This window comes from Oculina patagonica, chromosome 13, assembly GCF_052425735.1.
Source record: "Oculina patagonica isolate OP01 chromosome 13, crgOcupat, whole genome shotgun sequence".
Lineage (NCBI taxonomy): Eukaryota > Metazoa > Cnidaria > Anthozoa > Scleractinia > Oculinidae > Oculina > Oculina patagonica.
In genome coordinates, this window is record NC_135770.1 from 37,310,894 (window position 1) to 37,325,229 (window position 14,336).

The 14,336-nt window shown below is 40.6% G+C and overlaps 2 protein-coding genes across 4 annotated transcripts in view; one reads left to right on the forward strand and one right to left on the reverse strand.

Annotated features, from left to right (window-relative positions):
- Window positions 1–3,906: 3,906 nt before the first annotated feature.
- LOC144634426 (mitochondrial intermediate peptidase-like) lies at window positions 3,907–8,062 on the reverse strand. The gene is made up of 3 exons (XM_078493377.1): window positions 6,687–8,062; window positions 5,007–5,489; window positions 3,907–4,429 (listed from the first exon to the last, which is right to left on the reverse strand). Exons 1-3 carry the CDS (start codon window positions 8,017–8,019, stop codon window positions 4,146–4,148), a joined length of 2,100 nt encoding a protein of 699 aa, XP_078349503.1. The 5' UTR covers window positions 8,020–8,062; the 3' UTR covers window positions 3,907–4,145.
- A 404-nt stretch (window positions 8,063–8,466) lies between these two features.
- Window positions 8,467–14,336, forward strand: part of LOC144634432 (dehydrogenase/reductase SDR family member 7-like) — a 113,912-nt gene continuing 108,042 nt past the window's right edge. For all 3 annotated transcript variants that reach the window (XM_078493384.1, XM_078493383.1, XM_078493382.1), the window contains exons 1-2: window positions 8,467–8,751; window positions 13,843–13,955. In XM_078493384.1, coding sequence (XP_078349510.1) covers window positions 8,496–8,751; window positions 13,843–13,955 — 369 coding nt within the window. In that variant the 5' untranslated portion in view covers window positions 8,467–8,495. The remainder of the gene's footprint in view (window positions 8,752–13,842; window positions 13,956–14,336) is intronic.

Consider the following 14,336-nt stretch of genomic DNA (forward strand, 5'->3'; position numbering starts at 1 on the left):
CGTAGTTGCGATCGGTGTAGGGCTAAAACGGCCCCACGTTGGGCGCCAATATATCGTAAAGTTATGAACACACTCGTAGTTCTTTCAATTCGTTTAATCACACACTGATCATAAAACTATCTACAAAGTTATTTAAACCTAGACATCGATAATTGATCACGAGGTAAAAAATGTCAATCAAACGTTCAATCCATTGTCTCTCTTTTAAATGTCTTTAGCACGTGTGTAAACATTCGATTTCGATAACGCGTATAAACAAAGCTTTCGTGACACCTGTAATCTAACGATAAGAGCCGCAGTATCCTCATCTTCCTCGGAGTGGGGGCGGGGAAAAGTCTATACGGGCGAAAAAAAATAATCGGCGAAGAAAAGTCAAGAACGAACTTTTCTTCGCTTATTTTTTCGCCCCTACAGACTTTCCCCTGTCTCCACTAACTGCCCCTGGGTCTCCGAGGATCGGTATACCTGAGTATACCGTATTTATTCGATTAAGCGCCCAACCTCGAATAAGCGCTCACCCTGAAGGTAGGAAAAGTTAATACAAATGTAAGCGCCCAGCCTCGAATAAACGCCGAACGAACGAGCTGTACGAACTGAAATCTTAGCATCACGGACCGTTACAGTGCGGTTGTTTTGGACAACCCTCCCTGTGCCTTTCATTGAGGAAACGGCAAGGCGCCACGGACCCACGGTGACAGATTTTGTCTGAATATACCGTTAATGATCTAATAAACACCCACTCTCAAATAAACGCCTCGTATCTAATAAACGCTCCCTCTGAGGTGTAAAGTTTGTATTAGACGCTCCTCTCTAATAAACGCCCCGTGTCTAATAGACGCCCCCTCCGAGGATCGCCTCAAAAACCAAGGTAACGCTCCATAAAGTAAAAACCCATTAATTTATTTAGTTTCTTGCTTGTTTCGAACATCGAAGAGGCCAAAATACCAACATGGTTGACCCCGATGTCGATGAAAACATCGATCGATAGCTTTGCTGTGAAGCACTTTGGATTGCAGTCGTTATAAACAAAGTTTTCAAAAAGTGCTTTTCTTCATTTGTTCAGACGAAATATTCAATACCAAACCCTTATGCGTCTATCGGCGGGATGCGAGTCTTCGAGACATCTCGGTTCTCAGCACTTTCTCGTCTCGCGCTGATCATATCCAAGCCACACAAGCAGGAACATTTCCTTGTCACCGGTGCCGCACTTGTGACTTCAAGGGAAGGACAGCAACGGTCTCCTTCACTAACGGGGGTGTTCGGCTAAAGGGACGACTGCACTGCAGCCGGTGTCCTAGCCTTTGTCCCCCCTGGATTTTGTTCCCCCGGTCAAAATCCGCTAGCGGATAATGACCCCCCGGTCAAAATCCGCTAGCAGATATGGACCCCCGGGAGTCAATATTTGCTAGCGGATTTTGTCCCCCCTTCGCGAATTTTGACCCCCCGTCAAAAGTGATCATACTTCGCATTGTTTTCTTTTTGTTTTTACTTTAGACAATAGATTTCTTCTAAATAGCTTCCGACATTAAACAGTTTTTCGCTTGCCGATAAAACAAAGAGCAGTTTTCTCAACTTTTGCAGCGTAAGAAGTGTTTTTTGTAGCATAAGCTTTGTTAAAAGTTGTAAAGCTTTGCAATGAATTATTGTAAATTTCTGAAATAACTTAGAGACCAGCATAGAAAGCAAAATTGCATCGCTATTATAAGAAGTTACTTTATTTACTATAATGAAATATGGCAGAATTATAACAAGTTTTGTGTTGTCATTCGAGGGAACGTTGAAAAAAAGTTTGCAAATGAAAAGTTTACTGAGTAAGAGGGAAACAAAGCTTAAATAACAATTGTTGAGGAGGGGACAAATTCGGCGAAGGGGGGTCAATATCGGCTAGCGGATATTGTCCGGGGCGTCAATATCCGCTAGCGGATTTGGTCCGGGGGGACAAAATCGGCGGGGGGACAAAATCCGCTGTGACACCGGCGTAGACTATGTCATCGCGTGCCAGGACTGTCACAAAATGTAGGGAAACCGGGTTGTAGGCTTGCGGACCGTTTTTGGTGAACACCTGCGTTCAGTGGAGGGCTTTATTGCGACTGATGAAGGGGTTATTCCCGAAACGTTTATTTTAAATTTGGACCGGTTGCCTGAACCCTGGGGTTAGATTATGCGCCAAAGATAGAGAAAGTGACGGACAAGGCACGGAGCAGACCTGTCGAAACATTTTACATTCCTGGGCAAAACAAAGATGAAAATTGAGATGAGAGTTTTTTTATTTTTTATGGCTCAAAAGCAACTGAATGGGGAAGAGAAAAAGCTTTCTTCAATGCTTCATCGGATAAATTAAATTTACACTCAAGTTTTTGTGCAATATTCGGAAAAGTGCCGTTTTACGGACAAAAAGAGAGAAATAATTGTTTTGATTTTTTTTTTAGTAACATCCGCCGTCAGTTTTAAAGGATGGATTTAGGTCTGTGTAATCTGGAATATAATTGGCATTTCTTAAATTGAGCTGTACAGAATGGCGTAGACCAGTCCGTTCCAGAAAGTTCGTCTTCTCAAAATGTTTTGAAAGTAATTCTTAAGAATCAATATTGTTAAGATCAAAACGAAGATCTTCCTCAGCCCGAATTCCATAATTAAAGTAACGTTTATAGAAACTGGTTTGTTGTTTATTCTTATTTCGTAGTTATTCCAAATTAAATTTGCCAATTGGTATCAACTGCATTTTCTGTGCAAAATTCAGACCACCACCGTCAATAGTTCTATATAGAATTGAGAATTGATAGTCTTTAATGTTATAGTTGCAATTGAAAAGATATAAATCACCTGCTTCCTTTAGAAGATATTCTAAATAATTTTTCCATGCGCCGGATTATCGCTAAAGATTCTTTTCAGCCAGGAGACTGGTGGAGAGGTTTGATCATCATGCTTTCTATATCAACCATTTTGATGCCTCCTCCCTCACAATTATTATTGTGGATACTCTGGTTACTTTGTCTTTACCTTTCCATAAAAAGTTGTATATCAAATGGTGTAGTTCCTTAAATGATGTGTTCAGGGGTAGGTAACAAAGTGGATTTGTACACAACCTTTGGTAGGAGCAGAGTTCTGATAATAGTAACCTTTCCGTAGCGAGATAATCCTCTAGGGTATTAGTTATTGATTAATTTTTTTATCGCGTCAAGTTTTTTCTGAGAAGTTCTTTAGATAGGGCAGTTTTTTATCTTATGTGAAGAAGATTCAGAGTTCTGTTATAGGATCTCGCGGCATTTGATTCCAAGCGGTTTCATTTCACTCCCTTTTTAAGAGCCTAACCACAGTCCCTCTGTCTTTGAACTATTGACCTTTAAACCTGATAGTTTTCTAAACTTGTCTAATTCAGTACTATCTATGTCAGAGAGAACCGCAGTAGTATCGTCGGCATATTGTAAAAGTTTGGTTTCTTGTCGTTCATTTACGATTCCTTTTATCTCTACGTTTTCTCAAACGGCAATCGGCTAAACTCTCGACAGCTAAAAGGAAAAATATGGAGACAAAGGGTCACCTTGCCTGACTCCACGTGTGAGGTTAATTATAAAGTGAGTAGATGAGAGTTGACTCTCACGAGGTTTTGTCAAATCTCATTGACTATCGTCATCTCGGGCCAAATAAGAACGAGGGTCCGTCAAACTCACATAGACTTTCATGAAACATTTGAGCATTTGAGTGCATGAGAGATTCCCACCACACAAGAGCGAGAGTTTGAACTCTCATCAACTATCATCCTTGTTTGGCCCGGGCTTTACACGCTGGGGAGGGGGCTCCTTAAATTTCAAGTATGTTCAAAGTCAATAAGATCAGATGACAGTTGGCAATCAGATGCTGACAAGAGCAAAGGTTTGAAGTTTTGTTAACTTTTCTGGCCTCAACATTGTAGAATTATTTCTGATGAAAGACACACCAAATGGACATTCAGGCATTGCATAAATTTGCTTTTTATCTGAATTATATGAACAATCTCGTTAACTATTTTCCACAAAATTTAAAAATCTTATGAATGATTTTGGTTTAGATCTTAGAAATGTACTTGTAACACTGGTCTGAACAGGTTTATGCTAAAGAAGTCCAAGGAAAAACCTTGAAACTTTAGCTAGAGAGCAGTTCAGTTACTAATAAAATGGATTAGAAGCTTTGAGATCGTCTAACAAAGACTGCACTAAATCACTGGTAGTTAGCTTCTTCTCTAACATGTCCTCAACAAGGCAGTTGGGTTCTCTTCCTCCTCCATAAGCCAGCATGGTGTGCCGATACCTCTCACCCATTTCTCGTGAGAAAGGATCCTTGGCAAAGCACTGGTGCCAGATACGAGAAGCTACGGCCCTAGACCACAGATATGAGTAGTACTTTGCACCATAACCATTGAGATGGCTAAAGCGCTGCTGCCAAGCTGTTCCTACAAATCAAAGATACATAAATTAATATCTACTGGTTATTATTTAAAAAATTTGCACACTGCCCATAAATGGTCAGAGCGTCATTGTTATCCATCATCTGCACATAACAGATGTCCTGTGATATACATGTCTAATGAAAAGCAACTTTCTGTGAGATGGGACAACTTTTGGCATGACAAGTTGTGATGGCTTGAGTAAACTCAAGTTGATTCGCCAACATTTTTTACCCTCCCTGACAAGTTTTCTGTTCCTTTTTGACTTCTGGTGAGTCGAGTGGTGAGCTGCCTTAGATAACCCAACTGGATGTGAGGCACTGGACATGTATTTAGCCCTACTGCCTAAAAGTGTAGATACAGTTAGTACTCAGTAATACAACAGAATACCGATTTCTTGAGCCTCCAGGGGAAACAAAAACTGCTTCAAGAAATCAGTAGTTTCGAGAAATCAAAGGTAAAGAAACAGAAAAGAACTATCCAAGGGAATGAGAAATTGATTTGAATAATCAGTAGTTTGGAGAAATCAAGGGTTCAAGAAATCAGGATTCTACGGTGGATGTGCTAAGAGTCTGTTGCATACCTGGTGCATGTGGAATCACTGTGTACTGTTCCTGAACTTGAGCTAGAATATCTGTTGTTGAGCCATCAAGTGGGTGTTTACCATGATAAATCTGATCAATCATTGCATACAGCACCTGCCGCTGCATTTCCATGGCACCAAACATAGTCCGCCCCTTACAAAGGCGCTGTGCAAATTCCTCTGGCAGGCTTTGACCAGTTTTGTAATGGCGGGCAAATCTTGTCAACACTCTTGGATCCCATGCAAAGTACTCCATAAGCACAGAAGGGACCTCGGCAAAGTCTGTGGAACATCTTGTACCTGTGACATGTTGATATTGAGTGCGAGCTAGCATAGAGTGCATTGCATGACCCATCTCGTGAAACAAGTTTTCTACCATGTTGTGACTGAGGAGGGGTGGGGATGATACCCCGGGTGAAGGAAAATTGCAAACAAGTACAACAACTGGAAGCTGGTAGGAGCCATCGTCAAGCACACGGCCACCTAACATCAAAACAACAACACTGATCAGTACAATGCCAGAAAGACATATGTATATGTCCCTTGGAATGGCCTTAAATCTAAACATCAGCTTGTTTTATGAACTGTGTTAGTGTGAAAAAATATCACGTATATTTTGTCCTTCATTCATTGGTGTGTGCAGATTTTATCTCTGCAACGACTGTGAAGTCACATTCACTGTATGTTCAACCATTCGGACTACAAAAAGTATTAGTAATCCAGGCATGCACACAGCCTGTATACAATGATTGCTATGACCTTAAACTAAATATTTTCCCATCAAGCCCTCTCACTTATTCAATAAGAATTCGTCAAGACCACCTTTCTATTTGAGCTTGATTTTGTTGGAAAGCTGTGAAAATGTCTTGGTGAAGGATCTGAATTGTGTGCACTATGTGAACTGTTGCCGTGGGAAAAGGTTAAGAATCCGATCCAAACAACGCGTTGGTCAACGCGTCGGCCAACGTGTCGGCCGACTGTTGGTCGACTGTTGGTCGACTGTCGGTCGACAGTCGGCCGACATACGGCCGACATACGGCCGACAGTCAACCGACGTGTCGGCAAGTATTTTTCAGTACATGATAAGCGAGGATAAATAATTATTATTATTTATTGTGTGTCGGTGGTGCGTCGACGACTTTTTCTCTTGAAATAAAAGCTTACAATGATTAAGTTTGGTGTTGTCTTTCTCATTATTTAAAATTTTGAAGTCATTTGATTAGTTTTAGCTGCAATAAGCCTGGAAATCTTCGCGTTTTTTTCGTCGACGCCATTTTGTTTATTTTCTGACATCGACCTAGTCCCCACGCTACTTTAACATGCAGCCTGACTGGTCGGCGTTCGTAGTCTTTGTCTTTGTCGGTGATATGTCGGTCGACGCGTCGGTAATGTGTTGGCCGACGTGTCGGTGATATGTCGGCCGACGCGTCGGTAATGCGTCGGCCGACGCGACGGTAGTGTGTCGGTGGTGTGTCGGCCGACACGTTGGCCAACGCGTTGACCGACGCGTTGTTTGGATCGGATTCTTAACCTTTTCCGTTGCCGTGAACAGTGCCGCACAGCTTTTTTACAGACGTTTCATGTCAACCCACTTCAGTCAGCTTTGTATGGATGTTTCTTCTTTAAGATAAATAATGATATCTTATAAATTGTGTTACATGTATTTTATCTACTCTGTACCTCTGATGGTAAAGTGTGAATCTTGTAGTAGCTTCTCTTCCCTGCCAAAGAAGTCACAGTAGATGTATCCCAACAGTCCCTCAGTCTCATGCACCACACCCAGTTTTTGGACATCAGAAGACCACAGTTCCCCCTCAGCTAGTTCTTGGGCCTCCAATGATATTCCAAACAGTCCCTTAAACAACTTATCTAAACCTTCCATACAGGCGCCAAGTGGAAAATATGCTGATACGGTTGAACTGTTCAACTTGACAGACTGAAACTTTGCCAAACCAGAGTAATAATGCACATCCCATGGCTGAATGCGTTTCAGGTTTAGATCTTTCGTCATGTCTTTCTTCAAGGTGGTTAATATCTGCATTTCTGTTTCTGCTGGACTGCGAAGCATGTTAGCTGCTTGTTTTAGAAAGTCCATGACATTTTCTGGAGTTTTTGCCATTGTTCCTGTTAACGCGCGATGTGAATAGCTGGGATAGCTAACCAGCTGAGCAAGTTGATGTCGAGCCATAAGAAGAAGATCTAGAGTCTTGAGTTGTGACTGTATTGGCTTCAAACAAGCCATGTAAGCCAGTTTACGCAACTTTTCATTTTTTGAGTCAAGAAATGCAGAGTCTATAATTACATGTTCACCACTCACTGGATAAATGTGAGTGACCTCATCAGGATTCGGAAAATGAGACAGCGGTACATGGACCGGTGACGATGCTGCTTGAGAGAACTGGGCACCAATCACTAACAGAGCCTCCTGCAGCTCAACAAAATGCCTCCGTTTTTCCTCATCTAAGTGAATTCCACTCTGTTCAAAGTCAAATAAAAATAGTTCTCCCACTCTCCTGGTTTCTTCACTCATCTCATGTTTATCGCTAGAGAGAAGTTTCCCCAATGCATTGTACAAGCCAGGATTTGTATTCAGTTCTTCAACATAGCTACTTATTCCTCTTGAGGTATCTTCTGCTGCATCACGGACCTGATGATCGGGATGTGTCAATCTCACAAATTCTGCCAAATCAGCCGCAGCACAAAGAGTATCAGACAACTTATCAAACAGCCCCACCAGGCGTGGGGTCGGGGGAGATTGTAGAACTTCGTCCACGATTTTGATACCTTCAGACAAAGTGCGATTTTTAAGTACAGAAAACCCAGACGTACTGGTTAACTCTTGTACGCCAAACAGACCAGTTGGCTTTAAATAACGATCTTGTTTTGGATGTGGGGAATTGAAGGCTGTCGCCAAAGGACTCCATGTTGTTACGGTGGACTTTTCCTGTCTTGCCCACTGCAAGGCTAAACGACGACTTTGTGTTGTAAATCTAGCACTTAAAAGTGCCCTCATAATTTTAACTTTTTACGAAGAAGGTTCTCTTTAAGTGTACGTGATGAAAAGTGTTCAAATTTCCACACAAAGTCAAAAATCCTCAACACCAGCGGACGCCATCTTGACTCCAGACCGCTCAAGTAGGTACGTCATGTAAAAGAAACGTAATGTCTTTTGCCAGCGACGTTATTTATTTTGGCCATACATCTAAAAAGATTTTTGATAGAGGGTATTGAAACCTACCTTAATTTGATTTTGTAACTTTCTTTTTAATTTCGTAATAATTATTTTCTCCAATTTGTAAAGAAACAGTCTTTCCAAAACAGCCCAACTTACCCACCCGATAGCCTCCTACGCAGACGTTCTTTGGGCTCGTCACGCGAAGGAGGCTACCCACCCGACCCTTCTCGCTAAAAGTGTTGTCTACGATGTTTCATGACATCTTACAAAACGTGCTCAATTGCACACTTGATGAGTCAGCCTTGAGAGCAAACATGTTTCTTTGCGTAGCTATCATCGTCCTTCTGCTGATCATAAATTTTGTCCTTGACTGCGATTTTATTCTCAAGTTTAAAGAGAAGTTCGGTGCAAAACCGGAGGAGACACTTCGTGGTAAAGTGGTATGGATCACTGGAGCTTCGAGCGGTATTGGCGAGCATTTAGCTTACGAACTGGCAAAATGTGGCTGTAAATTGGTCCTTTCTGCAAGAAGGAAAGAAGAACTGGAGAGAGTGAAGGAAGGATGTATTGGTGAGCTTTATTATACATAATCTACACTAATTTGAAATATTTCCCTCTCCTAGATGTTTAATACACATCAGTGAGGTGGGGCGTGCCACTTCTATCCCCCGGGGTAGTCAATCGATAAAAATTGATATCGGAAAATCAATCGATAAATCGATATCTATCGATAAATTGATTTTAAACGATATCGATTGTATCGGTCAATCGATAAAAATCGATACTCACACGCCGACGAAGTGTTAATTTTATTGATTTTATCGGATTCGTCGATCGCTATCGGAATCGATAAAAATCATCCTGTTTCCGTTGAGGGAGCATTTGATGCCCGGGGGGGGGGGAGAAGCATATGAAAGTGACGGGGATGCTCGTCGTCTCGCTTAGGGGTGTAAATTTTGGAATTTTGGTCTCGCTTAGGGTGTTCCGGGCAAAACGCCAATATTTTTAGCCATAATGGTCTCGTTTAGGGTTTCACACGAAGAAATATACAAATATAAAGTCTACCTATTCTTAGTTTTTTGGTATCTTTTAGGGGTCAAGAAAACCTTGAGCCACACCCAGATTGGTCTCTTTTAGGGGTTCTTTTCATCATTTCCGATGAGCATCCCCGGCTGTTTCATATAGGAGTCCCCCCCCCGGGGTTTGATGGTAACTCTTTGAATGTAGATTTCAAAGGCGGCAATGAAATGATCTGTTGACAAGCACTGTACAAGAGACAAAGGGGACTGCATCATGATTTTATTACTGATTTATTTTTCGATTGGGGATTTCAAACGCAAACGTAAATTATTTTTTCTTTGTCCGGCTCTCCTTCAAGGTTATCGTCCAAATTGTCTTTTTTTCCGTGCGCGGCATCAATAAAATGCAAGTAGTTTACATTTTCACGGACCATATCAGATCTTGTCTGCCCAGGGCAAACATTTTGAGAGCTCAAAAATAACATATCTTGAAAATAGAATTTAGCCAAAACAAACTGAACTAGCACAACATGTGGCAGAGGAGTACAGAACATGAACTCTACTGACTCTACAAACGGAAACCATACAGCAAAGAATCAAAGAGCTCTTCGAGCCACGACTGAATTTTTTTGCCAAGTTTAAAAGTTTAGTTTTCATTCCTTGAAAATTTATGGGCAGCAGGTGATTCAAACATTCCTTTGATGCACATGATAACAGATATACGGCGGAATGTCGATTACATTGATATAAGATATTTTCGTCTCACGTGACTAAGTACGTCTAAGTAGCGCAGTCGGGTAGGCATCTGACTGCGGATTGAGAGGTCGCGAGTTCGAATCCCAGAGGAGAGAGTTTTTTTCTTTTTTCCTTTTTTTTTCTTTTTTTAACCCATAGCACTAAAATGGTTTGTTTATTATATCACTCCGTAGGTATGCATTGCAGAATAATTTACATGAGGGCTGTTAAGTAATAACGCTGTAAAAAAAATATAATAGACTGATTCAGGTACAAATTTAATATTGTGCTGTTTCATCTGAAAAGCTTTTCCTTTTCTTGGGAACAAGCAGCCGCGCACTCGATTTTAGCCAACGCTCTGGTTTCTAGATAGATCCATCGCTTATGAAGCTAATGTGAAACCCGATTTAGTTTCGAATGCTCCTACATTCGACTACATGTACTACGCTAGCTCGAAAGATAGACACGAAAGTCATCGATCGATTAATGCTGATTAATGGCTCTCAATGTTCACTTTTTTGGCGGTCGATTACTTAATTCTACACGTAATTGTCAGCCATATTTTGTTTCTTTGCTTCTGTTTTTTCTTGTAAACCCCTTTGAAATTAAAAGACCGCCTTTATACGGCCGCCTTGCTACACTCTTTCTACAAGTATATCTGCTGGTCAGCGGAGTTGCAATGAGAAGTCTACAGATGATGGACCAACCGACCAACCATGGCTACCCACAATACTCCTGAATAAATTCAGTCGTAAAAATGACCTCTATCTAGACACTTCCTAGACCACAATCAACACGACTCTATTTAATACATAATGCCTCCATATAAAATAGAACCCTCAGAAAGAAGTCAGAAGCAAATAAGCTATATAACGGTAAATATACAAATGTCACGAACGTAGCTGAGGAGTTGTGTAAGCCCGTCGCGTAACCTTTATTTATTTACTATCTAAGGCGGATTTGAAATTCAAACACGCTGAGTATTACTAAAAGTTTGTAGAAAAGATGTAGTAATTTTTACCGATTAACGAACAGGGAAGTTGTTATAAGTGTTTCTGCGAGCTTTTTAATATCTTTTGGTGTTGTTTATGCGAAAAATGGTACAATAATTTGACTTATGGCCAAAGCCCTAACTGGGCATAGGGCAGGAATGGTACGATCATTTAGTTTCGATAAATTCGATATTTATCGATAAAATCGATAGCCCTGATTGAAAAATCGATAATTATTGATTACTCACAACGAAATCTTTTATCGATTGCTATCGAATGTTATCGATTATCGATATTATCGATTGACTACCCCGGGTCCTATCCACACTACCCTAGCTAGGCCTCCCTCCCACAACTTAGGACAAAGATAAGCAGGCACAGATGTTGTTTTTTATATTAATGATACCGCTGTAAAATTAGGGTCTACTATCGCTACAGGAGGTGGTGGTGATGCTCTATGTTTGACTTCAATAGTTGAAGTGGTGGAGGGGGAGTTTCTATTAGATTTATGTTGTTTTTGGATTTTATTTTTCTTGAGGACCCCCCCCCCTTGCCATTGACTGATTAACCACACAGATTAAATTGATTTAACACTGGGACATGCCATTACGATCCATTACAACATCCCCAAGGTGCTTAACAGAAGCTAGCAAGTGCCTTATAAATGTACACCATAAAATGCTATGCTATAACTAACAAATATTCACCGAAGTGGAGGTGAATAGTGGTGGATTTTTACTGAGCCACAAAGTGGCGAGGTAAACACCCACCACCCACCCCTATCCACCCCTCTGGAAAATTCCAGTTTAGCTTCATACTTTCCTTTAAAAATATTGGCTTTAGACAACCCACCCCCCCCCCCCCTTTGGAATTTCTCATGACCTTCTGTTGGGTGGGTATGGATAGTTTTTGGAACCACACAACTTGGATAATCTTTAGGAATAAAATCATTTTATGGGACGTTTCCCCTCTACTAGTTACTGGTCTGGGATGTTCAAAGAATTGATAACATTATCCACTGGCCAGATAAATATAAACACTATCCAGTTTAGTAAGCAGTTTTACAGATAAGAGATGGGTCTCAGGTCAAAAACCCGATAGAGACGGCTACCTGACCCAACAAATGGAATGGAAAAATAATATTTTACTTAGAAGTAACAATAAAAAGCAAGGAAGGAAGTTTCCAAAGACAAAGACATTAGAGGGAAATCAAATTCAAGGAAAGAAAGAAATCACAAAAATTTATCCTCCATAGTTCTGAAGGCACCTTTACTTTTGTCCAAGGCTGTGCTCTTGTTACATTTCGTTTTTATCTGCTTTTGAGCGACAAGAGAAATGTAGTTTTACCGAAACGCCCGGCTGAGTAACCTTTTTCAGCTTCAACTTAGGTCTGAAAACAGCCAGTCTCTAATAAAAGAAGATTGTCTAGCATTATCTTATAAGGATAGCGGGTAAAAAGACAGTGGTTTTCTTTTATTTTATTACAAGCAATTTTTATTTTAAAAAATAAACATGAAAAATTTGTGGAAATTGTCATTCTATGTGGACTACTGAGTAAGAACATTGAGACCAAAGTACTAAATACAAGGTTATTTTGAGATTCAAAACAGGGTCATATGTACCCAGAATTGAGAAAACAAGTCGGAAAAGGATGCTTCAATTTTTTGAAAATTGTCTTGGAGAGGATACCACCAGACCCTCACCCACCTAGGAAAGACGCAGTCAAGCGATTTCCCATTGTTTCTACCTTGTTGGGAAAACACATGTATGAGCTTGAGAGCTCTGTGATAGGTAAAATTTTTATAATTTTAATTAATCAGGTAGTTTTCTTTTTTTACCCCAGATGCTACCAGATAGCACCCTGAAGCACAACACTTCTAATTTTTTTATAGTGAAGTGCCCGCAGACCCCTTCCTACAAAAAGGGAATTTTTTCCAACCCTTTTCCCTAACAAGGCACTGGATACACCGGGTTGGCAACTTTTGGTTGACCCGTCTGATAACTTTTGTGACCCCTTGCTTCAAAAACTTAACTGAAACACTGAGTAAGTTTTGTTAATATGCCACCCACCCTTCCAAAAATAGAGGTGTAGAGGTTATTAATATGTATTGTTTAATTAAAAGCGTCTGCCATTCTAATTGCATCAGATCAAAAGGGAATTAGTGGGTTTTACTAAAAGCAGGCCCGGCCCGCGGCCCGCGGCCCACCTATAAACTAAAATCAAAGAAAATCCAAAGTCGAATCTTCAGGAGTCTTCTTCATCGAAAATCGAACGTGAACTCACTTAAAATTGAAAAGGAAAATACTTCAGTCTTACCCACAATTTCAGCTCTTTAATATAATGAACCCCAACTTTGACATATGGCTGGTCTTTTTCTGGTATTTGTTGACAGATATTTCTTCATTAACCACGGTGTTTACCTTGGATTTGTGTTACAATACAAGAACGTGCGTTTGCAGAGCGTTCGTAGCTTAGTAACCAGGCATTCGATCGGACGTCAATATGAGACTGGGACGAGAACGAACAAGCAAAACAAGATGGAGGCGTTCGGGTTTCGTTGCTATCCTATTGATAAAAAAAGATTGGGAAGCCATCCATTGGAGATAAACTTGTTGCATCAAGAGTTTCATTATCAGTATGGCAAATTTTTCATCAAAGTGCAAAAAAGGGAAGAAACATAGCTGCCATGATCCTCGTCCACCACCCGAATACTTGTGGTATTCTCTCTCTCGTGTTGAATATAGGCCATTGTCGGCACTTCAAACAGCTTTTAGCAGTATTTGAGGGGTCTATGTACAAAAATATGCGGGCCGCGGGCCGCGGGCCGCCGGGCCGCCGGGCCGTGGGCCGCAGGCCTGCTTTTAGTAAAACCCGGGAATTAGTATGACGGTTCAATCTGTTTCATTTTTACCAGCCCTTGCAAGAGAGAGATCACTCACTATTGATGTCTTAGTTCTGCCATTGGATGTCACAGAATATAAACTTCACAAGGATCTTGCCCAGGCTGTTATGAATCATTTTCAGAGGGTAACTAAATAAGTATTAGTTAGTTGGGGTGGTTTATAATTGAGTGTTGTAAAACCAAAACAATTGCAATGGTCCTGACGTCATAACAAATGTAAACAACACAGGGTTGGAAAAGAGGAAAAACAGATTAATAGGTGATTCTTTTGTGAAGGTGCAAATGATAAAGATTTGTTCCCTTGAATATATATATATATTTTAAATTAATCAAGTTTTATTTAATTTTTGGCTGGTAAACTTGATCGGTAATAACCAATCACCGGCCTTTATTTCCTACCCTGACAACTCATGTCAGAACCAAGGAGGACTCAAACAGATATACATGTTATGATTTAATTTTACCCATGGTAAAATCTGGTCTTTTTCATAGTTGCTATTCATTAT